Below are 26,371 nucleotides of genomic sequence, written 5' to 3'. Positions count from 1 at the left end.
CTGTGCCCCTGTGGGGGACAGAGGAAAGTGTTCACTCAGCATGTAGCCGACGAACAGGGACGAGGTGACAAAGAAGGCAGGTGTCCTCCTGGGGAGAGCAGGACTTGGTGATTCTGTTGGCTATGTCTGCAAGGGCTTGGGCAGGGGCACCAGGGTTTGTCCCAGAAAAATGGCATCTGATGAAAAGACCTGATATTGAGAGAGTCTGGGGTGGAGTGAGTTACGGGAATCTGCCCGGGGGGTCTCCTATGAGGGCGTGAAAGACATAAGGACACGACGCATAGGTGCAATTCTCAATAGAAGTAGCAAACATTTTTCATCAGAATCACTGAATGTTACAACAGAAGATAATCTACTCAAAGTGATGGGGAAAATGTTTAAAAAACTGAAAACAAAGAATATTTTTCCAACATATTTTTTCATTCAAAAACAAGGAAGAAATTTTTTAAAAATCCCAGACAAACAAAAGGTAATGGAGTTCATTACCAGGAGGCCTGCCTTATAAGTGCCAAAAGGAGGGTTTTTAGATGAAAAAGTCCATTGATGAATAACATAACACATACGAAAGCTCAAAACTTAATGGTATAATTAACATAGAGACATATGAAGAGTACCGTATAATGTTGCTGTGTCAAGCAATTTTATTCTCCTCTAAGGGTTAAAATACAAAATTTTCAATAACAACTCTCTTAAAAATTATGTAAAGTCTGACTTCAGAACCATAAAATATAATGGCTGTGTGTAAAAGTGTAAAATTTTTGATATGCAATGACAATTCAGTTGTTATCAATTGAAAATAGACATTTCTAAGTGTAAGGTGTTTTCTGTAAGCCTCATGGTAACAACAAAAGTAAAATCTATACTAGGCACACAAAAGAAAAATAGAAAGCATTCAAAGGATACCACTACAGAAAGCCGTCAAACCACGAAGGAGTCAGCAAGAAAAGTAGAAACTAAGGATACATCTATAAAACGACCAGCAAACAAAACATAGGAGTAGTCACTACATATTGAAATTACTAGGAATATAAATAGATTAAATTATCCAATGAAAAGAAAGAATGACTGAAAGGTTAAACAAATGAATGAATAAAAAGACTCAACTATTCCTCTGGTACAAGAGACACACCTGACTTTTAAAAACACACATAGACAGAAATTGAGGCTATAGAAAAATAAATTTCATGAAAATAGAAACCAAAATAAATCAGGGGTTGTTATACATACATGAAACACAATAGACTTCAGCTCAGAAGTAGAAATTAGAGAAAAAGAAGGACCTTGCATAATTATAACTTGTGAATTCATAAAAAGGATATCCCTTTTGTAAACAAATACCCCCTCTCATCAGGGCACTGAAATATATAAAGCAGTTACATAAAAATCTGAAGTGGTGAAAAGCCTGCAATACAATAGAGTAGGAGACTTCATTGTCCCATTTTCAGCAATGGGAAGATCATTAAAAGAGAAAATAAATAAGAAAATATGAGACTTCTTGATTTTAAACCAACCTCCCTAACAAATATACGTAGGACACTCCATCCATCTATAGCACAGCAGGACAACTGTAGTTAACAAATTAATATGCACTATAAACTTTCCAGCGCTGGAAGAGAGCATTTTGCATATTCCAAACACAAAGATATGATAAATGTCTGAGGTGATAAATTTGCTATTTGGCTGATTTGATCATTAGATATTTTATACACATGTAATACAAAAAATGTAAAATTATTAAGCGGAAATTAAACATTTTAAAAGTCGTTTCTATTTAGATAGGATGCTATTGTCACACAGTAAAAATAAACCAACACAGAGCTGAAAAATGGATATTATGTTACCTCCAAATAGTACATTTCCTGAAAATGATACATACATTCAGTTTTATCAAAATATATTTAATTGTATTTTATAATATTTGTTGGAATGGACACACTTTCACATAGAAAAATATAATCTCCACTTTGGAGAACTACTTCATAGCATGAATACAAATATTTTCAACTGAACCAAGTGGAAAGAGTAACATCGGGGCAGTGCCCGTGTGTGTGTGTGTGTGTGTGTGTGTGTGTGAGGTGTGGGAGCCTTTGCAAGTGCACAGACCTACGTCCACAGTGGATGTGTTGTGTATGGATGTGTTGTGTGTGCGTGTGTGTGTGTGTGTGTGTGTCTACGCATGTTTATCCAGCTTCAAATTCTAGGAGATTCTTGGCTGTGTTACTTGGAGTTTGTCATAATATTTGGGAAAGTATTGCCTGTATAATTCTTCAAATATTGATTTTTGTCTGTTTGTTTTTAATTTTCCTTTGGAATTTGAAACATATCCATATAACAATTTTCATAGTGATATTCTGTTTTCTTAACTCTTTTTGTCTATGAAACCAGGTTTGTGTCATTTCCAATGACACTTTTTTAAGTCCCTGGTTTCATTTTTGGGCTGAGCCCATTCTACTGACGAGTGCACCCAAGGCTTCTTCAATTCTCAAGCACATTGTATGGTTTTTTCATGCTTTACGTTTATTTATTGATGTTTCCATCTGTCAGCAGCAGGCACCTGTCTGACCCTACAGTCTGCCCATATTTTCCCGTAGAGATTTTTGTATATTCATTGTGGTTGTTTTAAATATTTTATTGAATTAGATCATTCCAATATGGTGTCATTTACAAATCATATTGTGATCATTTGTCCATTATGACTTTTGTCTTCCTCTTGGAAATGTCTTCTAATTTTTGTGGGTAGCCAGACACATTGCACTGGACAGTTGGTGGGGCCTCATGACCTATGCTGTATTTATGCATCTTCTCCCTGCAGTTTCTCACACCCTACCTTGACTAGGCCTTTCTTGTGGAGGTTTCTGACGATCTCCTCGGGGCCACATTTGGAATCAGTTTCTGCCATGGCTACCACAGTTGAAGGCTGTTCCTTCTACGTCCACCAGAGGCTTCAGATTCCTGCAGTGACCCCGGTTTCTGTTTCCTGCTTGGCTGTATGTTTGCACCGTGTGCTGTCCTGCAGAGGTCTGTCTGTGTCAGCTCTGCCACACGCAGTCCCCTGTGATGTCCCCCTGACATTTGTCAATGGATGGACGGGGTGGGCTGAGGTGGGATTGTCTGCCCTTCAGCAGAGCTATATTTCTAGTGGGCTGGGGGTCCTGGGTCTGGCTGCTGCCTCCAGGTGTCCCCGTCTCTGCCCCAGAGGAGCTGATGGTCCAGCATCTTGCCCGTCCTCCTGGGGTACAGTGTCCCTGGTTGTCCCTCATTGTTCTGTCTCCCAGCTGCAGGGGTTCTCCCTCGGTGTCCTTACGTTCCAGGTGTGCTGCCCTTCCCTGCAGATCGAGGGTTTTATTCCACAGGGAACAGGGAGGTGGCTCTGGACATAACCTTGTTGGGGACTTCTGTTCCCTACCAGGTCCTACAGGGTCCATCTGTGCCCGCAGGATGCCAGTTTTGTGGGGTTTGTGGCAGATCCATTCTCAGTTCCACAGTGGTGATGGGGATGGGTCTGGAGGCACTTCCGAAGTGTGTGCATCCCTCTCTCCCAGAAAGAACCTTCGCAAGAGGGAGAGTTTGTGACTGTCCCTGTTACAGAGGACAGAGACAAGGGAGGGGAATCCCTTTAAACACGTGGCCCCTGAGCGTTTCCCAGCAGGATGCCTTCACCATGCTCAGCCTCCAGCAGTCCAGTGCACGCTGGCAGCTGCATCCTGCCGTAGCCTGCATTGTATATGGCAGCCCCTGCCCCGGAGCAGCGAGCTCCCTGGCTCTGTCACTTTCTGCAAAACTCATCTCTCCCCACCTCGGGTTAGTTTTTAGTCTTATGACATCTGTTATCTGAAGTACTAAATAATGTTTGCAAAATTGCAACTACTGCAGTTTATCTGTTGTTGTCAAAGTTGTTATAAGAATAAAATAAAAAAAATGTTTCTCACTTGTGTACACCTTCAAGCTGAGAAGTAGGTTTATTTGTAAGACCCAGAAAATTAAAGTAATGTATGTTCATCTACATCTTAACAGAAAAAACAGTGTAAATGTGTTGATTGGATACTACCCCTTGTTATCAACTATGAATGTTTGGTGCACACCACAGTACCACTGTGTTTGCTGGTCTTTATGCTGAGTTAATAAGAGTACAGACTACACTATTCCATTGTTATGTATTCTAGAAAATAAAAACTAATGTAGTTTAACAACATAAGTATCTGCCCAGGGGATGGAGGAGGAAGGTTAGCAGACAGAAGTGAAGACAGAAGAAGAAATGGAAACATTACTCAGAATTGATTTGCTCACTGTCTTCATAATGATTATGGATGTGTGAATTTTTGTCAATTACACACATTAAATATATGACATTCTCCCCATGTCAATTATAACTCATAAAACTTATTTCACATAAATCCTAAAAATAATATTGGTAAGAAGTCTTACAAAGATAATATGTTACGTGTCCAAGCACCCTGAAAATTCAGCAGCATCCACCTTGGCCTCTGCCTATGTTGGGGTAAAGTCCAGGTGTGGAAAACCACACATGTTCTCATGACAGAGTTCTTGAACCCGCACTAGACATGCTCAGCTCTGTGCGGGAGATGGTTCATGGGTCAGGCGTGTGCAGTGCTGAGGAGCACAGGCTCAGATCCCAGAGCTCACTCTCACCAGACGTGAGCTCCTGACACATTACACAGGCCCTCGATGCCCTAGGGTGACTCTCACATTTGTAACATGGAACAGACATGGACACTTACAGCACATGATCCATGTCCTTGTGCCAATAATAAATATGATGATAGATACTCAGTATTTATCACATTACGATCTCATAGGAAGAATTTGTAATGTACAATATACTATTATAATTCTCATACAACTTCAACCAGACACTCACATCTTATCTGGGCCCTGCCCTCCCTCAGCTGTCCCACCCCAGCACTTGCTATATAGCAGGGGACATGCAAATAGGGCCCTCCCGCTGCTGATGAAAACCAGCCCAGCCCTCACCCTGCAGCTCTGGGACAGGACCCCCAGGCCCGGCATTCCCAGGTGTCCCCATTCGGTGATCAGGACTGAACACAGACACTCACCATGGAGTCTGGGCTCAGCTGGGTTTTCCTTGTGGCTCTGTTACAAGGTAATTCATGGGGAACTGGAGATATTGGGTGTGGGAGTGGATGTGAGTGAGAGAAACAGGGGTGCGTGAGGCAGTTTCTGACCAGGCTGTGTCTGTGTTTGCAGGTGTCCAGTGTGAGGTGCAGCTGGTGGAGTCTGGGGGAGGCTTGGTCCAGCCTGGGGGGTCCCTGAGACTCTCCTGTGCAGCCTCCGGATTCACCTTCAGCAGCTACTGGATGAGCTGGGTCCGCCAGGCTCCAGGGAAGGGGCTGGAGTGGGTCTCAGCCATTAGTAATGGTGGTAGCACAAACTACGCAGACGCCGTAAAGGGCCGATTCACCATCTCCAGAGACAACAGCAAGAACACGCTGTCTCTGCAAATGAACAGTCTGAGAGCCGAGGACCCGGCCCTGTGCTACTGTACCAGTGACACAGTGAGGGGACATCAGTGTGAGCCCAGACACAAACCTCCTGCGGGGCAACGCGGGGCCGCCAGGGGGCGCCCAAGACACAAGGAGCAGAGTCAGCCCAGGGCAGGTGCAGGTGGAGGGTAAGGGCTGGTTTCCTCTCAGGGTCGTGGCTTCCTCTCCAGAAAACGGCTTCCTCTGGGGAACTTCTCTGAATTCACGATTCTGTGTTTCCTTCTGCACCCTCTGTTTTAGATATGTTTGTGGTAATGAGAGAAAATATTGTCACCTGCTCAAAAGGCAGACAGTGCCTTCCAGGGACTTTTTCTTTTCCCCAAATGTACATTAATTGTCAACACTTCTCCCTAAGTCCAAAAATCATTAAAAGATTTTTTTCTTGGACAGCACAATGCAGGACAGCACACAGAAGTACACGTTCCTTCTAGCTTACAAGCAGGATAAAGCGCCTACTGGACGTCAGGGGCAGACAGAATCAGCGTCCTAAGCAAGAGCAGGAAGACACTGTGGAGCTCCGTGTCCAGCACCAGGCTCACAACATCGATTATATCTCACAGAATTCAAGGGCAGAGGGACCCCCCGACATTTAGTGTAGATGTTGACTCTGATGGTGTTAGACACCTGCACACACAGGCAGGCACAGATGCACACATACACACACACTCATACACACACAGTGAACACGGGAAGGGTGAGTCTCTCCACCACTGAGGTGTCTGCGGAGCAGGGCAGGCCTCTCAAGACAGTCCCAAGTGACTTCGTAGGACAAGAGGGGAGACTGGCTCAGGTTTTCACAACAGTTCCCTGGTGGGAAAGGGAGGGAGCTCTCACTACCAGGAACGGTCTGGTGGGGTCTGGGCCTCCGACAACCATCTGCTGAGAAAGCACCTGTGATTCCTTCCTAGGATTCCCATGAGTGGGGCAAACAGGAAAGACGAAGGCTGGGCCTTCAGATGTCAGCGGACAGACACCAGCTAAGAGACTCCGACTTCTTATTCCACTCAATAACTAGGAAATATTTTTAAAATTCTTTTTGAAAAGCAGGCAAAGGCCATTATGGGTGGAAAACAATGAGGTCAGCAGGAAAAAAGAAGACATTTCATTAGTACAAACCATAGTACTAATGAGGATGAGTAGGAGGAGGAGTTATACCGGGTCTTGGTTCAATGTCATGGGTGAAAGCTTTTCACTGTCCAAGCTCATCAGCTTATCCTGAAGGCCGTGGGTCAGCTGTGGGTTTCAAATTACCAGAAGGTTCACAGGTTCTACAGGGATGCTCATTTTGACATTCTCTACCACAGCAGCTTTCCAAATGTCTAGAATTCTGAACTGATGCTGTCGTTGTGAAACATGAACCCGAGGGTTTCCTCCCTGGAATTGCACTGCTGTGTTTCCCTTAAAGTCCTTAATAATATTTGTTCCAGTATGGCTCAAGACCAGTATTTTCCTGATGTTTCTCCAACACACACTCTGTGCTGGTTGAACATGATGAGAGACTGCTAAATAGATGTAGCAAAAGGCAGCCTGAATCTGTGGTGATAGGAGTGTCTATAATGCATGAACTGCTTTCCAAATTGTTTACTTTCACATGCAATTGGGAAAATGCTAGCAGTTGTGGTAAAATGTAAATGTTTGTTCAGTGCAGTTACCAAGTCATAGGGTAACAACTGATGTGTCCTGGAGGGACTGGACCACAATGCTGTAAGCAGGTGCTCATGGTAGAATGGGAAAGGGAGTTCAAGAACTGCTTAAAACTGTGACATTCAAATTTCATAATGCTAATTCGATCAACAATTTCAGATTTCCAATGAGTGGATGGTGTGATACGTGAGCAGTGGTGATGCCTCACAAGCTTAGACGGCATCACAAAGTAGGTTTAGGCTCTTGTTCTGGGTAATGACCTCCTACAGCACTTGTTTAATCCCCATGTTATTTTTTGCATGATTCCTGTTTACTTTAGTTGGGTCTCTAGGATTTAGAAGTTTATCTCGAAGTTTCTTACATTTTGGTTAATTTTGATAGGTTTTCCAGAACTTTTGGGAAACTCTTTTGTTTGCAAAATATCCCAAGTTCATGGACTACTGTAAAAACATACCAACTCAATCTGAAATTTTTGCTAATTGACAAGCACTAAAAAGGGCAATGACTTCTCCCACATGGGCTGATTTTACCTCCAGTTGAGCACAACATGGTAATGGAAACTTTTCTTTCGTAATATGAATCACTGCTTAATAAATTCCAGTTTTATTACTGAAGTGTGATTGATCAACAAATAATATTGTCTCAAGGATCTCAATGAGAATCTAATCCAAGGAATACACAGAACTTTTCGCTGATGCAGACAAAATAGCTCTGTGACCACACTTAGCTTTCAGCCACATGTCCTAGCACACAATGAACCACACGCCACTGTTCACCTCAGTGGGGGCTCCTGACTAGGAAATCAGGTACTTTTGGTTTTATTGCCTCTAGACCATCATATCTGGCTATTTTAGCAAAAAGTAAAGGCAACATGAAATAACTAAACAATAAGGAAAATCATAACCTAATGAAACAAGAAGCCAGGATGTGAGTGGCTCCATCTTTGCCAATTTCAAAAGTTCATCCACCCAAGGAGCTTCCTGTCTCAACGTTTCACACTGATATGCAGAAAACGTCCGCCTCATCCTCCAGACCCCCCTTGTGTGGACGTGGTGAGAGTGTTTTCAGGGTCCCACAGATAGGACAAGGGTGGAAAAGGAGAAGACACCTTTCTGAAATTTCCCCTGAAGGATTAGCAAGATCACAACAGAAACTGTCTCCTGGCTCCGTGACTGGAACTCTGTCACACGCCCACATGCACACGAATTCCTGATGGGCATAAATGCTACAATGATGAGGCTGACAATTTTATCACATAAAATTACTGAAAACTGACATAATTTTTTTTCCTTTTTATTTTTTTTTTCTTCTTTTTGTTCTTTTGGAAAGAGGGTCATGTTATGCCACCTAGGCTACAGAACAGTGTCATCAACCTAACTCACTGCAACCTCAAAGTAGTGGGCACAAGTGATCCCACTGCCTCAGCCACCCAAGTATCTGGGACTACAGGTGCACCCACAGTCACTGGGTGAGATACAAATATGTAGAAAACATTGTCTCACTGCGCTGCCAGCCAGGCTGACCTCAAACTCTCAGCCTCAAGTGACCCCCCCTACTGTGGTCTCCCAAAGTGATGAGTTTACAGACATGGGTCACAGCATATGATCAGCATATTCAATGACTAACTTTCCTTTGCATAAAGTTAATTACTTTTCGATCATTACCTGAACTTTCACTGAAACATTAATACTGTGATTGAGTTTCATTTTCATTTCCAATGTTCAAAACTGGGGCTCCATGACAGTCTAGTGCATAAAACATCCCCCCTCAGACACTCACATCTCATCTGGACCCTGCCCTCCCTCAGCTGTCCCACCCCAGAGCTTGCTATATAGCAGGGGACATGCAAATAGGGCCCTCCCTCTGATGATGAAAACCAGCCCAGCCCTCACCCTGCAGCTCTGGGACAGGAGCCCCAGCCCCGGCATTCCCAGGTGTCCCCATTCGGTGATCAGGACTGAACACAGACACTCACCATGGAGTCTGGGCTGCGCTGGGTTTTCCTTGTTGCTCTGTTACAAGGTAATTCATGGAGAACTGGAGATATTGGGTGAGGGAGGGGATGTGAGTGAGAGAAACAGGGGTGTGTGTGGCAGTTTCTGACCAGGCTGTGTCTGTGTTTGCAGGTGTCCAGTGTGAGGTGCAGCTGGTGGAGTCTGGGGGAGGCTTGGTCCAGCCTGGGGGGTCCCTGAGACTCTCCTGTGCAGCCTCCGGATTCACCTTCAGCAGCTATGGGATGAGCTGGGTCCGCCAGGCTCCAGGGAAGGGGCTGGAGTGGGTCTCATACATTAATGGTAATGGTGATAGCACATACTACGCAGACGCCGTGAAGGGCCGATTCACCATCTCCAGAGACAACAGCAAGAACACGCTGTCTCTGCAAATGAACAGTCTGAGAGCCGAGGACACGGCCCTGTACTACTGTGCGAGAGACACAGTGATGGGACATCAGTGTGAGCCCAGACACAAACCTCCTGCGGGGGCGCGCGGGGCCACTAGGGGGCGCGCGGGGCACAAGGAGCAGAGTCAGCCCAGGCAGGTGCAGGTGGAGGTTAATGTCAGGAGCACAGGAGGTTAAAGTCAGCTTTCCAGCAAAAGTTTAAGTCTCCCTCTGCATCTTACAGTTTCCCTGAGAGCCTGTCCGTGTTCAGAATTCTGTGCCTACCAATGATGTCTTTAAACGTGAAGCATTTCTTATATTAGGAGAAATCATTCTCATATGCCACCAAAATATTTACCATTCATGGAGGCGGGAAAATGCACAGGGGTCTGGGTGAGGCTGGGGAAACTGTCTGCCCAGGAGCAGTGTGACATCCAGGGACGGAGAAAGGGGGGACGTTAGTGGAACTTCCTAACGACACTGCAGTCCAAGCAAAGTGTAACAGAAGCATCGGTGCCTCTCTGAGCCTCAGTTTCTCTTAAAAGGACCACAGGGTCTCCCAGCCATGACTGTTATTTAGGGTCCTGCCAGGATGTGTCATCACCTGGACGCAGCCCCCACAGGACGTGGGTCTTTGCACAAACCAGGAGGGGATGGCGGAGAGTGGCAGCAGGGTGCCTGCTCCTGGACCGCCCGTAGGTGGGGGTGGAAAGGTCAATCCTTGGGGCGCACACACTGCTCACAGATTTTCATAAAAGATAATACGGTTCTGCATGAGCCTCTCAGATGATCTATAAAAGCAAGCAAGTAGTCCCAAAACAATTGTAATTTTGATATTTGCCACATGTTTCCTTAAATTTCTCCTGGCTCAGTGTGTCCATTCACACGAGGAATTGTTCTCTGCAGCGTGACCCACTGGTTCTCACAGCCAGTGGTTTCTGTCCATGTGCAGAGACTGCGGAGACCCCAGTACAGTTTGGGGAGTCAGACACTTCCCCGTGCAGGAGCGAGACAGCCCCACTCCAGGGGAAGGGGCGCAGGTCTGATTGCGGGGGTCAGAATTACGATAACTGGATTTTATTCTGAATATTTCCCTCACGCATGATAGGATCATAATTCAATCCTTCTCCCCCTGGCATTCCTTTTTCTTTCTTATATGGTCACATGCTTGGGGAGCATAAACTCTTGCCATATATTTGCACAAATCAAGCCTCAAAATCTACTGAATTATTCTAGGAAACTCAGAGACTGAACAGAACTGGATTTTTCATTCTTGCCAAAATGTCAGTGTCTGGAAATGTCGACGTGTTGCCCAGAACCCTGTGGGCACCAACAACTGCACTCCTCAGTGCCCATCCTTGGGGCTGACACGAGGAACCCGCCTGTGACCTGGGAAGACGGAGACGACCTTGACCAACGTCAGAGCCATCATCTCTCATCGCTGTCGTATTCTGGTGGGATCAGTCGTTTTCTCTTTCCTTTCTGACATTATTTATTTGACTACTTTCTCCTTTCCTCCTAGTTAGTCTAGCTGAGTGTTTGTCATTTTTCATGTTTCAAAAGGAGGAAAAATCAGTGACTTCTTGATCTTTCTAGTGTTTTAGTTCTTATTTCATTTATTTCTCCCGTTGGCCTTAAAGGCTCGTGAATACATTAATGAGAACTAGATCGAGCTACTGCTTTTTTTATTCTTGAGACAGAGTCTCTCTCTGTTGCCCGGGCTAGAGTGAGTGCCGTGGCGTCAGCCTAGCTCACGGCAACCTCTTGTGCGCCACGTGACCAAGGTGGCATCTGTGTGGCCTGTGGACTGACATCGTACAATAGGGCCATCCTGGGTGGGTGCAGGTGATCCCAGCACATGACACACTGTTCCTGGCGGGATAACTAACCCAGTACGGGAGATAACAGACCGTTGGCCCTGTAAGGTAAGTTCCTTCCCTTGAAGAGCAAAGCGGACTCTCCGGGTGAAGAACTGATTCTCTATACCCGAGTCCTGCTGCTGTGGCCCTATGGCCTCGGGGATGTGCACGCATGTCACGCACCCTGCCCAGGCCACAGGAGAAGCAGGGACAAAGGGAGGCCCTTCTGGTTCTCACTCCAGTTGCCCCTGCTGTGCAAGATCGGGGAAACACCTTGGAAGCTGTATAGGTTTCTGTTAGAGTCTGAGTTTTGTGCCGAAACATCAGTAATCTGCGATTCTGCTTCTGCAAACCTGCTTGCTCCTGCTTACTCAAGACAGTACCCCCAGCACAGAAATTCCTAAGTGACTACAGCACCCATGTTCTGCGTAAAATGATTACAGCCCCACGTTTTGCATAAACAAAATATGGCCCAGAGCCCAAACTGCCCAGATCCTGTTACACCAAAGATAAGAAAATGATACAATGCTTACTCAAGGCTTTTTGTACACGTGCTTGCTCAATCTTAATAATTTTCCACCCACAAACTTACAGTATAAAAACTTTCCATTTCAAAGGCTGCCTGCTGCTCTCTGTGCCGCCTTTGGGCAGTGCAGAGCGTAGTCGCTGGCCGGCTGATAATGACTCCTGATTTGGCTCAATTCAGTCTTTAGGTGGTCATTTCTGGTATCTCAGACCATGACAATTTCCTTCGCCCTCAGAGTTCCCTTTGGACCTCAGAGACACTAAGGAACAGGGTGGACACAAAGGAGAAGGGAACAGACGCAGGGGAGAAGGAAGGGACTGGTCCCAGCAAGGTGGGCGTCTTTACGTGGTTACTAGGGAAAGAGGCGGCTGAGGAGGACAGGGATGGGTGGACACAAACGTATAAAGCGGCACCATGAGCTGTTGGGCGGAGCCATGGTGATCCCCCCAAGTCTGTGGACATTCGGAAGCCTAAGCACATACTCCCTGTTCATGCTTGTCTGCAGGAATGTGGAAATGCAGGGACAGAAGGACTTAGCCACTTGCCCTGAATGCCGTGGGTGCCCGTCTGGCAAATCAGCAAGGTGAGGATGGTTGGAGGCCGGAACAACCGTCCTCACCCCCAGCCGGGTGCCCAGGCCCCGATCACGCTCCTGTGCAAAGTGCCAGCTGGTGAAGGAGAGTGACAGTTCTTGTCAAGCGGCATTTATGCGTGAACTCCTCACTCCATAGTCTTTCCAGGCTGCATCCTATAGGTTGGTCTTTTTCTCTTTCTCCCATATGTGACTCTGTTTAGATTCTGACAACCTCCTCTACTGGGTCACAGAGAGGGGTGGGCGAGATGGAGCCCCGGTCAGTCCTGCGGGCACCTGGACCAGAGTGTGTGGGGAGGATGGGGGGTTATTGGGGCCTTTCTCTGCCCCTCCCAGGAGGTTCAGTTCAGCCCCTGCTGCCCCCGTGGTGCTGGGCTGTGCGCCCTGGGGAGTCTCCCCTGCGGGGCAGGGCAGGGCAGGTGCAAACTCAGGAGGGGAACATCCCGTTTAAACCCACTGCACAGTGGGTCTCCCTCAGCACCCCGCTGGGGTCTTCAGGACCACCCTTCCTGTCCTCCAGGATGGGATCTGCCCGCTCCTCCCTTACCTGAAGGTCATTCCCAGCCCAGGGATTGGGTCCCACAGGGAGTGGGCTTCAGACCCCCGATCTGAGTCCTGTATCTCCCACACAGGGGTCTGCACACAGGTGCAGCAGGTGCAGTCTGGGCAGAGGGGACAAGGCCTGGGGAGTCTCTGACAGTCTCCTGCAGGGCATCTGGACACTGCGTTGTCAAACACCGCATCAGCTGCGTGTGCCACATGCCTGGGAAGGACCTGGTGTGGGTGGGGATGACCTATTCTAGTGATTCAGATGCCCACCAAGCCCGTCCTCCCAGGGCCACGTCACCTTCACCACGGACAACCCCATCAGCACTGCCTGGCTGCCGTGGAGCTGCCTGAAGGCCTTGGATGTGGCCGTGTCCTCCTGGGTGAGACACAGCCAGGGGACATCCATGGAGCTCAGGGACAAGTCTCCCCTCAGGGGTTCGCACAGTCAGCCCTGGGCAGGTGTGGGTGGAGGGGAAGGGCCGGTTTCCTGTCGGGGGGTCGTGGCTTCCTCTCCATATAACCATCTCCTCTGGGGGACTTCTCTGAGTTCCTGACCCTGTGCTTCCCCCTGCAGTCTCAGATACATTTGTGGTAACGACAGAAAATATTCTCACCTGCTTAAAAGGCAGACAGTGCCTTCCAGACACTTTCTCCTGTCCCCAAATATACATTGACTATCAACACTTTGGAATAAGTTGTAAATGGATAAAAGACTTTCTCTTGGACAACACAATGCAGCACAGCACGCAGAAGCTGGCAAGCAGGACACAGAGCCCGGGGGACATCAGGGGCAGACGGCTCCTCCCCCAGCTGGAGACCCCAGAGGGGCTCATTTCCCAGCTCAGGAGCAGGTGTGGAGGGAAACTGAGGTTTCCTTTCAGACCCTGGGGTTACCTGTCTCTGCCTCTCACTCTTCTTCCTCAGGAGTCCCGGGTTTTCTCCTTGTAATGCCCTGGTCTCGTTCATCTGAAATGGGATGACTCAGGACCTGAATTCAATGCAATTTTAAGCCTTAATTTTTTTCATTTTTCCGCTCTCCATAAACTTTCAGTAGAATATTTGGAGTATGAAATCAGCCACCCGCAATCCACACCCTTGTGCCATGAAGGGTTTTGTGTTTCCTGCACTGTGTTGGTCATTCAGGAGCAAACACTTCTCTGCAGAGATGATTCCGTATGTGCTGGGGATTTGTTTGGCCCTTGTAATTTTTTTTTTTTTTTTTTTTTTTTGGTGGTTCACGGGAATAGAATTTATTCTTAATTTCAACACAAAATTTTAGGTTCCAGGAATTGTTTAGAATTCATGATCTACCCAGCAATATAAATTTTGATAGTATCATGAAAATTACTATAGATTTTACTAGACTACATTCTAGGGAGGCTTTTGCTTTGATTTCATCGTAAATGTGTTACATGTGTTATACTTATCCAAATTTATTGCATAAAAATGACAGCACGTTGACATCTTACTTGCAATGGTGAGTTCAAGACACCATGCTTCCTAGACTTGATTTTCTGATCATAAAATATTTTTATAGTCTGAGGAAAAAGTGTGCTATTACTTTGCCAGAAATGTAACACTTTTTACAAGTACTATTAATAGTTTGGTAGATGGCTATGTTTCTAGGAATATGCAAAATTATAGAATAAACTTGGTAAATTCCTGAGGAGCTTATTTTACTCTATAACATGCAACTTTAAGTATTTTGCATTAAAATAAATGCAAGTGCATTATGGAGTAGAATGTAAAATTTGTGTAAACTTTTTTTTTTTAGCTTTTTTTTAATTTCAGCTTATTATGGGGGTACAAAAGTTCAGGTTATATATATTGCCCATGTCCCGCCCATCCCCCGAGTCAGAGCTTCAAGCGTGTCCATTCCCCAGACAGTGCGCATCACACTCATCATGTAGTAATACACCATCCCCTCCCCGCACCCCCCAACTCTGTCCGATACCCAATTGGTGTTATTCCCAAATGTGCACTTAGGTGATGATCAGGGAAACCAATTTGATGGTGAGTACATGTGGTGCTTATTTTTCCATTCTTGGGATACTTCACTTAATAGAATGGGTTCCAACTCTCTCCAGGAGAACAAACGGGATTCTATATCGCCATTATTTCTTTTCTTTTTTTTTTTTTTTTTGTTTTTTTTTTGAGACAGAGTCTCACTCTGTTGCCCAGGCTAGAGTGAGTGCCGTGGGGTAAGCCTAGCTCACGGCAACCTCAAACTCCTGAGCTCAAGGGATCCTCCTGTGTCACCTCCCGAGTAGCTGGGACTACAGGCATGTGCCACCATGCCCGGCTAATTTTTTTTTTCTATATTTCTTTAGGTGTCTATATAATTTCTTTCTATTTTTAGTAGAGATGGGGTCTTGCTCTTGCTCAGGCTGATCTCGAACTCCTGAGCTCAAATGATCCACCCACCTCGGCCTCCCAGAGTGCTAGGATTACAGGCGTGAGCCACCGCGCCCGGCCCATTATTTCTTATAGCTGAGTAATACTCCATGGTATACATATACCACATTTTGCTAATCCACTCCTGAATTGATGGGCATTTGGGTTGTTTCCACATCTTTGCAATTGTGAATAGTGCTGCTATAAACATTCAGGTACAGGTGGCTTTTTCATAGAATGACTATTGTTCTTCTGGGTAGATGCCCAATAATGGGATTGCTGGATCGAATGGTAGGTCTATTTGAATCTGTTTAAGGTATCTCCATATTGCCTTCCACAGGGGTTGCACTAGTTTGCAGTCCCACCAGCAGTGTATGAGTGCTCCTGTCTCTCTGCATCCATGCCAATATGTATTGTTTGGGGACTTTTTGATAAAGGCCATTCTCACTGGAGTTAAGTGATATCTTATTGTGGTTTTGATTTGCATTTCCCTGATGATTAGAGATGTTGAGCATTTTTTCAGATGTTTGTTAGCCATTCTTATATCTTCTTTTGAAAAATTTCTATTCATGTCCTTTGACCACTTTTTGATAGGGTTGTTCGATTTTTCCTTACTGATTTTCCTGAGTTCTAAATAGATTCTTGTTATCAGTCCTTTATCTGATGTGTAGTATGCAAAAATTTTTTCCCATTCTGTAGGTTGTCTGTTTATTCTCATGACTGTTTCCTTGGCTGTGCAGAAGCTTTTTAATTTAATCAGGTCCCATTCATTTATTTTTGTTGTTGCTGTGATTGCCTTAGGGGTCTTCTTCATAAATTCTTTGCTTAGGCCAATGTCTGTAAGAGTCTTTCCTACATTTTCTTCTAGAATTCTAATAGTTTCACACCTAAGGTTTAAGTCTGTTATCCACCGTGATTTGATTTTTGTGAGAACTGAAAGCTGTGGGTCCTGTTTCAGTCTTCTACATGTGTCTATCCAGTTTTCCCAGCACCATTTATTGAATAAGGATTCTTTTCCTCAGAATATGTTTTTGTCTGCTTTGTCAAAGATTAGATGGCTATATGAGGATGGTTTTATATTTGGATTTTCTGTTCTGTTCCACTGGTCTGTGGCCCTGCACTTGTGCCAATACCAAGCAGTTTTAATAACCACAGCCTTGTAGTATAGTTTGAAGTCTGGCAAATTAATATCTCCCATTTTGTTTTCATTGCTTAAAATTGCTTTTGCTACATGGGGTCTTCTCTGGTTCCATACAAAGTGTAAAATTATTTTTTCTATATCTGTGAAAAATGATTTTGGTAATTTCATAGGGATTGCATTGAATCTGTAGATCACCTTGGGTAGTACAGACATTTTAACAATGTTGATTCTTCCGATCCACGAGCATGGTATGGTTTTCCACCTACTTACATGCTCTGCAACTTCCTTCCTCAGTGTTTTGTAGTTCTCCCTATAGAGGTCCTTTACCTCCTTAGTTAAATATATTCCGAGGTAGTTTATTTTCTTTGTTGCTATTTTGAAGGGCATTCAGTCCTTAATTTGGTTCTCTGTTTGACTGCTATTGGCATATGTGAATGCCTCTGATTTGTGTGTATTGATTTTGTATCCTGAGACTTTACTGAATTTATTGGTCAATTCCAGGAGTCTCTTGGTTGAATCCTTGGGGTTTTCTAGATATAACAGCATATCATCAGCTAAGAGTGAGAGTTTGATCTCTTCTTTCCCTATTTGGACTCCCTTGATTCTGCTCTCTTGCCTGATAGCTCTTGCAAGGGCTTCCAATACTATGTTGAAAAGTAATGGAGACAATGGGCAGCCCTGTCTGGTTCCAGTTCTAAGTGGGAGTGCTTTCAATTTTTCCCCATTCAGTATGATGTTGGCTGTGGGTTTGTCATATACGGCTTGTATCATTTTTAGGTAGGTCCCGTCTATGCCTATTTTGTTAAACATTTTTATCACAAAAGGGTGTTGAATTTTGTCAAATGCTTTTTCTGCATTGATTGAGAGGATCATATGGTCTTTATTTTTGCTTCTATTTATGTGGTGAATTACATTTATAGATTTGCGTATGTTAAACCATCCCTGCATCTCTGGGATGAAGTCCACTTGGTCATTATGCATTATTTTTCTGATAAGCGCTTGGATTCAATTTGCTAGGATTCTATTGAGAAGTTTTGCATCTATATTAATAAGAGATATTGGTCTGCAGTTTTCTTTTTTTGTTGCATCCTTTCCTGGTTTTGGTATCCAATGTTATATTGGCTTGCTAAAATGTGTTGGGATATGTGCTGGGGTATGTGTTGGGGTATGTCCTGGGGGTTTGTTCAGCCCCTGGAAAATTTAAACTGCAATCCCTTTAGCAAGTGCAGCTTCCAGCGATCCAGTGCCTATGTCCAGTGTCGTCTTGTCCCAGCCCACATGCCGCTTGGTGGGCTGTGCCTAATAAGCTAATGCTCTGGTCCTGTTTCTCCCTGCAAGTCCTGGTCTCTCTGCAGATTTCAGGTTTGTTCTTGGTCAAATAACTTCTGCTATTTGAAATATTAAATAAAATTTACTCTCTACAGCTTCTGCAGTCATGCTTTGTAGATGACGATGATGTTGCTATTGTTGTGGCTGATGTAAGAAGAAGAGCTTTTTCTCAGCTGTCTACTTCTCCCAGGTGAAGATAACCTTTATCCTTAATGTCAAGAAATTGGAAACAATCAAAATATTAATCAGTAGTTTAATACATAAGCATTTTGTGCAAATGATGCATCAGGACACTACATCAACAGCAATGGCTGTGTCGTGCTCACTGCAGCGTGGCCGCGTCCACAGTGTGTGCTGTGAGTAAAATAGGCAAAAAGCACCTGCTATGTGATTCCACTATTGTAAATTCTAGAGAGTGAAAACTGAAGTAACGTAGACTATATTAGCACTTGCCTGGGTAAAGGGAGGGAGAGGGAAGGAGAAAGGAGGAGGAATTTTTAAAGGACAAGTGTAAACATTGAGGCCAAGTGCAGTGGCTCACGCCTGTAATACTCGCACTCTGGGAGGCCGAGACGAGAGGATCACTCAAATTCCAGAGTTTGAGACCAGCCTGAGCAAGAGCTAGACCCTGTCTCTACTAAAAAAAAAAAAAAAAAGAAAGAAAGAAATTAGCTGGACAACTGAAAAATTATATACGTAAAAACTTAGCCGGGCATGGTGGCGCATGCCTGTAGTCCCAGCTACTCAGGAGGCTGAGGCAGGAGGATCACTTGAGCCCAGGAGTTTGAGGTTGCTATGAACCAGGATGATGCCACGGCACTCTAACCCGGCAAGAGAGTGAACTCTCTCTCCAAAAAAAAAAACTAGATGTAAATATTGAGGGAAATCAATTTCCTCAATATCTCAGACAGGGTGATGGTGACTTCAACACTTTTAATTTGCACAGTTAAAATATGTTAATGAAACTGTACATCATTTATACATCACTAAATATGAACAGTTAAATAGATGATTTGCTAGGGAAGGATTGATGGACAAATAGGTAAAAATAAGTGAAACATTAAGTACATTAAAATGCTTCTGCTTTGACCCTGTGTATTCCCAATATTTTGCACATATTATTTAAGTAAAAACAGGAAGGCATAAATTTGCTTTATATTCTCATTACAGAGTCAAGGGGCCAGACATGCCAAGGGGACAAGCACCCTAGGCATGTCCAGCCCTGGTCTGCAGTGGGTTCCAGAGATGGGATTATAGGTGCAGACACTGAGCCTAAATCTTCCCGGATATGTGCTCCTGGACATATCAGACAAGCTCTATATGCATCTAGGGTTACGTGTATGTCTGTAAAATACATGAAACACTGACACCTACAGCACATGTTTTATGTGTGTTTGTAAATTAGGTAAGTGAAGAGGAGTTAGTTATTTATCACAGTACAATCACGCAGTTTTTCTCTGGGTCTTGCCCTCCCTCGGCTGTCCCACCCCGGCACTTGCTATATAGCAGGGGACATGCAAATAGGGCCCTCCCTCTGCTGAAGAAAACCAGCCCAGCCCTCACCCTGCAGCTCTGGGACAGGAGCCCCAGCCCCGGCATTCCCAGGGGTCCCCATTCGGTGATCAAGACTGAACACAGACACTCACCATGGAGTCTGGGCTCAGCTGGGTTTTCCTTGTTGCTCTGTTACAAGGTAATTCATGGAGAACTAGAGATATTGGGTGTGGGAGGGGATGTGAGTGAGAGAAACAGGGGTGTGTGTGGCAGTTTCTGACCAGGCTGTGTCTGTGTTTGCAGGTGTCCAGTGTGAGGTGCAGCTGGTGGAGTCTGGGGGAGGCTTGGTCCAGTCTGGGGGGTCCCTGAGACTCTCCTGTGCAGCCTCCGGATTCACCTTCACTGATTACTGGATGTACTGGGTCCGCCAGGCTCCAGGGAAGGGGCTGGAGTGCCTCTCGGGCATTAATGGTGGTGGTAGCACATACTACACAGACGCCGTGAAGGGCCGATTCACCATCTCCAGAGACAACGCCAAGAACACGGTGTCTCTGCAAATGAACAGTCTGAGGGCCGAGGACACGGCCCTGTACTACTGTGCCAGAGACACAGTGAGGGGACATCAGTGTGAGCCCAGACACAAACCTCATGCTGCTGCCCATGGGGCCGCCAGGGGGCACGAGGGACACAAGGAACAGAGTCAGCCCAGGGCAGGTGCAGGGGAAAATAATGGTTCATTTCCTGTCAGAGTCTGGGGCTTCCTCTCTAGAAATTTCATCCTGGGACCTATAGTCTTTTATGACTCTGTGCTCGTCACTGTAGTGTCTGAATTAGAAGCGTCTTGTTGTAGTAAATGAACACACTCTCACCTGCACACAAGGCAGAACGTCACTCACCTGGGCTGAAATGACCCTGCTGTTACCACAGGGGTCACAGTCCTGAGGAAGGAAGCCCAGGGGAACCTGCTGAGCATTTTCCAACCAGACTCAGCTCACAGTCCTCAGTGGGACTCCCTGAGTGGGACAGTCTTTGGGATTCAGATTGGGACATGTAGGGACCTGGGACAATGTCACTGTCTCATAAAACCTAAGAGTTTCAAGTTGTTCTCTCCTCATTTAAAAGTGAACATTTCTGATGCAGAAATTATTTAGTTCAATTTTTTTCTGGAAGTCTGTTCTGTTTCTCTCTAGGTTCTGTTTTCACATCTTCATCTTCTCCTTCTACCCCTAGAAAATGGAGGATTTCATCTCTGTCTAAATCCCAGGGCTCAGGCCCTTTACCTGGAGCTCAGGTGTGGCCCAGACTGTGGCTCCTGTGGGACCTGGAAAAGATTGATGAGACTGTGTCACCCACCATTGCTGGGACCCTCCTGCTATCACCTGGGCCAGGACTCATGTTGGAAATGCAAGTAGCCATTAGTAGCTGAGAGAATGAGATTGATTGGTCAAAGTGGGATGTGTCCACTGGGACTCTCACAGAATCACCTTCAACACCTGTGACATCAGTGAGACCTAAAGATGGAAACCTCAGCGTGCTGAGCAGTCTGGGGTGGCATCCAGGTCCTTGTGAGTGGTGTCTTTGTGGCTCCACATCACGACACACCACCCTGCAGTCGATTCCCTCCTGTGTGAAGTGTCTGCCCCAGATGGTCCTTTGCCCAAGAGCCTCCTCATCCTCCCCCCTCTGCTCCTCCTGACTGCCCTCTCCTATGTTCTCCTCCTTCCTGTGGAGAGCAAAATCATTCCCTGTTTTTACTCTCACACCCACCGTTGTCAAGAAGGAACCAGTGTCATGTGTTGAACAAGGATTTGTGTCTAAACGACACGGGATTCACAAAAGATTTCTTCCACAATGTAGTGTGTCATCAGGAGAGATTCTCATGGAAAATGAGGTGCACCATCCATCTTATGAAAAAATTTCCATTCTTGAGTTATTTCCATCTCTACCTGTAGACACAGATGTGTCCTCATTGTAAGTAGGAAACAGCTAACTGTGTGAGAGGCTTTGCCACTTTGTACTGTCTCCGCCTATGAAATGGCTACAGTCAGACAGGAAGGTGGTAACATCATGGGGCACATCAGGGAGTGTGGAGAAAGGGACAGGACCAGCAGGACAGATGTGACTATTGATCCATTGGAGTCATTTTGTTCAGTTTAGCTATTCATACTATTTTTAATTCAAAATTCCTAAAGCATTAAAACACACTTGATTTATGTAAAGCCCAAGATAGCTGCAAAGCTCAGGTGTTGGTGAGCACATGTCATGGTGCGGGATGCTGTGGGTGGCCCTGAGGTGGCCACAGGTGAAGGGTCACTCAGCATGAGGGTGAGGAATATGGACATTATGGCAAAGAAGGCAGGTGTGCTCCTGGGGAGAACCGGATATGGGGACTCTGTTGGCTGAGTCTGCAAGGGCTTGGGCAGGGGCACCAGGGTCTGTCCTAGAGAAGTGGCATCAGATGAAAGGACCTGATGTTGAGCGATTCTGGAATAAAGTGAGGAGCACAGAAATCAGCCTGGGGGGCTGCCCCGAGGCCTTGAAAGAGGTTGCTTTATGAATGCGACATCATGACATGTGGATCAGAGGAGCAGAGAGCCACACTGTGGAGCAGCCACCACCCCGGACCTGTTAGATGAGATCATGTGTGTGCAGAAGCAGCACAGCTGACGCACGGCAGGAGCGGATGGCGTGGATGGGTGTGGCCGCACGTGTGTATCGTGGGAAAGTGTGATCCGTGCAGGGACAACTCAAGTCAGCGCGGAATCCTCTCTTCACAATATCGCAGCTTTGAACGTTCATATCTAGAGTTAGCAACATGCTTATTTTTCTTAGTTCATCTGCTCAAGGCAATAGTATATGTTTCAAGTAATTCCTGATTATTTTATGTTTTACTGATATTTATAGCTTATTTTTTTCAATAAATTTCCTAAACTGTGGCTGGGAGGCTGCATAAATATGCCCCTATCAGAAAATAGCAACCATATGTACAAGAGAAAAATGTTTCCCAGTTGCTGATTGCCAGGAGTCAGCCATTTCATTAAGATGCATGTGGTGACAGACTCTGGAGCACAAGATGACGTTTGCAGTCACCTACTGTGAGATGCCTTCATTCTCTCCCAGTGAAACACAGCAAATGGGGACGGCCACAGCAGACACAGCTGGGTTAATCTCCTCTGTTCTAAACTGCTCATCCATAATGGGTTTCACCTTTGAACAGTCTATTTTAACTCACATCAGCCTGTATTTGCTATTTTAAGGAGATGATACATGGGGTCTTGTTTTCTCATACCTGAGAGTAAGTCATAATGAAGTAACAGGGACCACAGACTAGGAGATGCCCCACCCCCCCGACAGTCCCACCTCTCCACAGGGATTTACCACTGATGCTCATGCCAGAGGGTCAGCTGAGGGATCTATTGTAGAGGCGGTGGTACCCAGGGCTGGTCGCAAATACAGTAAAAGGGGATGTGCTGAATATCAGGGCTTTGCATGTTTCCCTTAATTCTGAATTCATGAATTCATGAGACAGCCTGTAATACACAGTCACCATCATGGCTGAAAGCATAAGGGGTCGTTAATAATTTACATTCTAACTCATGAGAGCACCGGGAACGTCCACCTGGGCCTCTGCTTTCCTCAGTTGGAACTATTCAAACAATTTCTTTGCAAAGTTGTTTCCTTTGCTTGGTCTCCTCCCTCCATGTTTGTAACATGAAGCTTTCGTACTTTATCAGCTGCACCCACCGATGAGGCCACATCTGAGCTATTTTTCATATGAATTTATATTTAGAATTTTAAAATGAACAATTGTTGAAAAATATGTCTAAAAGAAAAGAAATAAAGGGCGCTGTTTTTTGTTCATTCCCATGTCAGAAGTCATCCATACCTTACAATAGATTTGATTGGTAGTACGTTTAGTTGGTTAGGGGAGCGGAAACATTTGTCCAGCCTAAGAGTACTTTATCCTCCTGAAACAAACCAGTTACTAACCATGGATTTCAGCTGATCATCCAAAGATAATTTGGCAGGGTGCCACACACGTAGGCTGCTAGGAAGAGCATTGCAGGGCTGAAGTGTGTTGGAATCCACATCTTCCTACAGCCCAGAGGTTCCCTCCATGGTTCTACAGGATGGGGCCCTTTCCCTGAAAGCCCTGGGGACAGTGAGCTCCCACCGAGGTGGCGCCTTCACCCTATGTCCCTGCAGCTCTGTCTATGCAAATCGGCCCCAGGTTCAAGGAGAGATATAGGCAGGCGTGTGAGCAAGACGTCCTGTGTCTTTGCTCCGGGAAGCACTGTCCTCACTGAGAAGCACATGGCCCCTCCACTGGCCCTGCTCTGCCTGCTGGCCGCTCTCCAGGGTGAGTGTCCCACGGTTTCAGAAACGGGGCGATGGGCATGAGGCCATGTGTCTGTGTCACTCACGCTTGTTCCCTGTCCGCAGGTGTCCTGAGCAAGGACCACCTTGTGCAATGGGGGGACGGAGTGGTGGTCTCCTCGCAGAAGCTCAGCCTCACCTGTGCTGCCTACACACGCTCCGTTTGGGAATATTCCGTGTCCTGGGTCCGCCTTCCCCACGGAAAGGGCCTTGAGTGGATTGGTGTGATCTGGACTAGTGGGAACACCAACTACAGCCCCAACCTCCAGTCCAGAGTCGGCATCTCCAGAAACACAAACAAGAACCAGGTGTTCCTAGAGCTGAGAAGCGTCACTGCTGAGGACGCAGGCACATACTACTGTGCCCAGAGCACAGTGCTCTGGATCCAGGGTGGGCCCAGACACGAACCTGCCCTGCAGCGGTGCTCAGGGCCTCCAGGGGGCGCTCGGGAACCACTGAGCCCTGGTCCCGGCACAGCATGTGGGTTTAGGGCTAATTTCCAGGCAAGAGGTTTTCTTTCCATGCCCTGCAAACTTCCTGATGTGCAGAAAAAACAACGATTTTAAAATATGAAAACTAAGAGGCACGTTCATTTTTAAGTAATGAGCTCATAAGTATGACACCCACATTGCTGAAGGACCAGTTATTGGAGTAACTTTAGCCTATGTAAGTGTTATAGCCTAGATTCGAGCAATGACCCCCTAAAGACCGAATTGAGCCAAATTAGGAGTCTTTATTAGCTGGCCAGCGACCACCCCTGTCCTGGGAAAGTCCGGAGACAGAGAATGGCCCCGATCTTAGAGTGGACAGGGGTTATATACCTTCAACACTAACAATACTAACAATACACATACAGCTCAGAACATGTTGATTACAATAATTCATAAGCAAGCAAACTTACAGAAGCAAATAGCATCCATTAAATCAAGGAACATTTCCTTGAGGAACATCCAAGGAACATTTTTCCAAGGAACTGGCAAGCGTAGTATAATGTAACTATACACACCTAATGATTTTAAACAATCACTTACAAGTTAATCTCTGTATAAATTTTTTTTTGTTATTCATGTATTCTTTTTTAACTTTACACAACAGTGAGTCCGTACACAAGATGGCTGCACTAACCTGCATACAAGATGGCTTCACTGTGGCTCACAGGGCTATAGTGATTACTGTGCCTCATCACAGTAAGCATGACAATAATCCTGAGAATGTAGAAGTGCAATCATTCTAATTTCATATATGAATAACTTTACATAAGAGCATTCTAAATGATCCCAAATATTCTTATTTTGTTTGACTAGTTCTTCATTTTATTACTTTGCTGTATTTCATTGATGTCTGTTTAAGAAGATCATACACAAATGGCCCCTGGTGCTGGTGAAAAACCCACAGCCTATGCACAGTCCCAAGGGTCCCTCTGGAGCTTCTCATTATGTCCATGTTGCAGCAGCAGAAGGAACTGTCTCAACAGTTCAGTCCATTTTTGTTGAGGGTTAGGGTCAAGGCGTGAGAACCCCCGGGAGTGGGACAGGACTTTGACAAAGAGCAACGTATGCACACATCAGTTCACTGAGCAAAAGCTGCTCGACCTTAAGGGGGACATTCCACCGATCAGGGATGTCTGCAAACAGACCCCGCCTTGAAGCCTGAGGGCTACAGCCTGGATGTCTGCAAATGAACCTGGGCTTGTAATCCAAAGGCAGAGAGAATGATCAAAGGCTGTCAGCCCAGCAGATAAGAGAGTTTGCTATGCTAAGCCTGAGGCAATGTTCCTATCTCTCTCCTGAGTTCAAGTCTCAGTTAATGAAGAATTTGATAAAGTAGGAAGAAGTACGTGGTCTCTTTGTTGCCGTTGATATTATATGCTTTACTGCTAACCCATGAGGTTTTCACATGAAATCATTGTAATCTATAACATGAAAAAGAGAATAAAAACGGGTGCTAGACTTCAGTCAGTACCACCTGGCTCATGGGAATGCTGATTGTCCCCTGACCTCCCTGCACCCTTTCGCCTTACTTTTTGTGTCCGTATCTTTGTCTCTCCCATCTCTTGCAATGCACACGGCCAGGGACCTGGTTACATCGGGGGCATCGCAAATCCCTGATACATTGTTTCTTCCTCAAAGTCAGAAAGCCAGAGAACACTCAGGGGGAACCAGTATCAGCATAAAGACTGACTCCACCCTTTATGAGATCAGGTCTTTCATTAGGTATCCACCCTACTTGGTTGCCCTGCTATCAGGTGGCCAGTTAGCACCTGAAGGAGGTCTCTTAGGGGTGAGCACTGGTCTGCTTTGCTGGAAGGCTGAACTTTAGGCAGAGGCTTTCGCTCGCAGTCTGGAAGATGGGGAGCCCCGCTGGGGTCACTTATATGGCTAATTCCTGGCACCGAGCAGGTCAGCACTTCCACCTGCTTGGTTAGTGGGGTCCACCTGATGGTGGTGCACTCTGGAAGATACCAAGATGCATACACACATCCTCCTAGTAACCAAACACAACTGTACATTCATGAATAGCCTGTGCTCCAGAAAGAGACAGGGGCCTTCAGGGATAAACAAAAC

The 26,371-nt window shown here is 45.7% G+C and overlaps 2 protein-coding genes across 2 annotated transcripts in view; both read left to right on the top strand.

Moving 5' to 3' along the window:
• The window catches only part of LOC138380329 (uncharacterized), a 48,156-nt gene extending 34,489 nt beyond the window's left edge, over window positions 1–13,667 (top strand). Inside the window, exons 7-9 of the mRNA XM_069464956.1 lie at window positions 13,044–13,178; window positions 13,360–13,452; window positions 13,647–13,667. Coding sequence (XP_069321057.1) covers window positions 13,044–13,178; window positions 13,360–13,452; window positions 13,647–13,667 — 249 coding nt within the window. The remainder of the gene's footprint in view (window positions 1–13,043; window positions 13,179–13,359; window positions 13,453–13,646) is intronic.
• Window positions 13,668–19,583: 5,916 nt separating this feature from the next.
• On the top strand, window positions 19,584–24,197 carry LOC138380330 (uncharacterized; the record flags this gene model as incomplete). Its single annotated transcript, XM_069464957.1, has 4 exons — window positions 19,584–19,629; window positions 19,734–20,057; window positions 23,662–23,790; window positions 23,874–24,197. Coding segments are annotated over exons 1-4 (823 nt in total), but the record flags the coding sequence as incomplete, so codon positions are not given.
• Window positions 24,198–26,371: the final 2,174 nt, after the last annotated feature.

This window comes from Eulemur rufifrons, unplaced genomic scaffold (genome assembly GCF_041146395.1).
Source record: "Eulemur rufifrons isolate Redbay unplaced genomic scaffold, OSU_ERuf_1 scaffold_364, whole genome shotgun sequence".
Lineage (NCBI taxonomy): Eukaryota > Metazoa > Chordata > Mammalia > Primates > Lemuridae > Eulemur > Eulemur rufifrons.
Note: the sequence above shows the minus strand (reverse complement) of the source record. Positions and strands in the feature narration are given on the sequence as shown.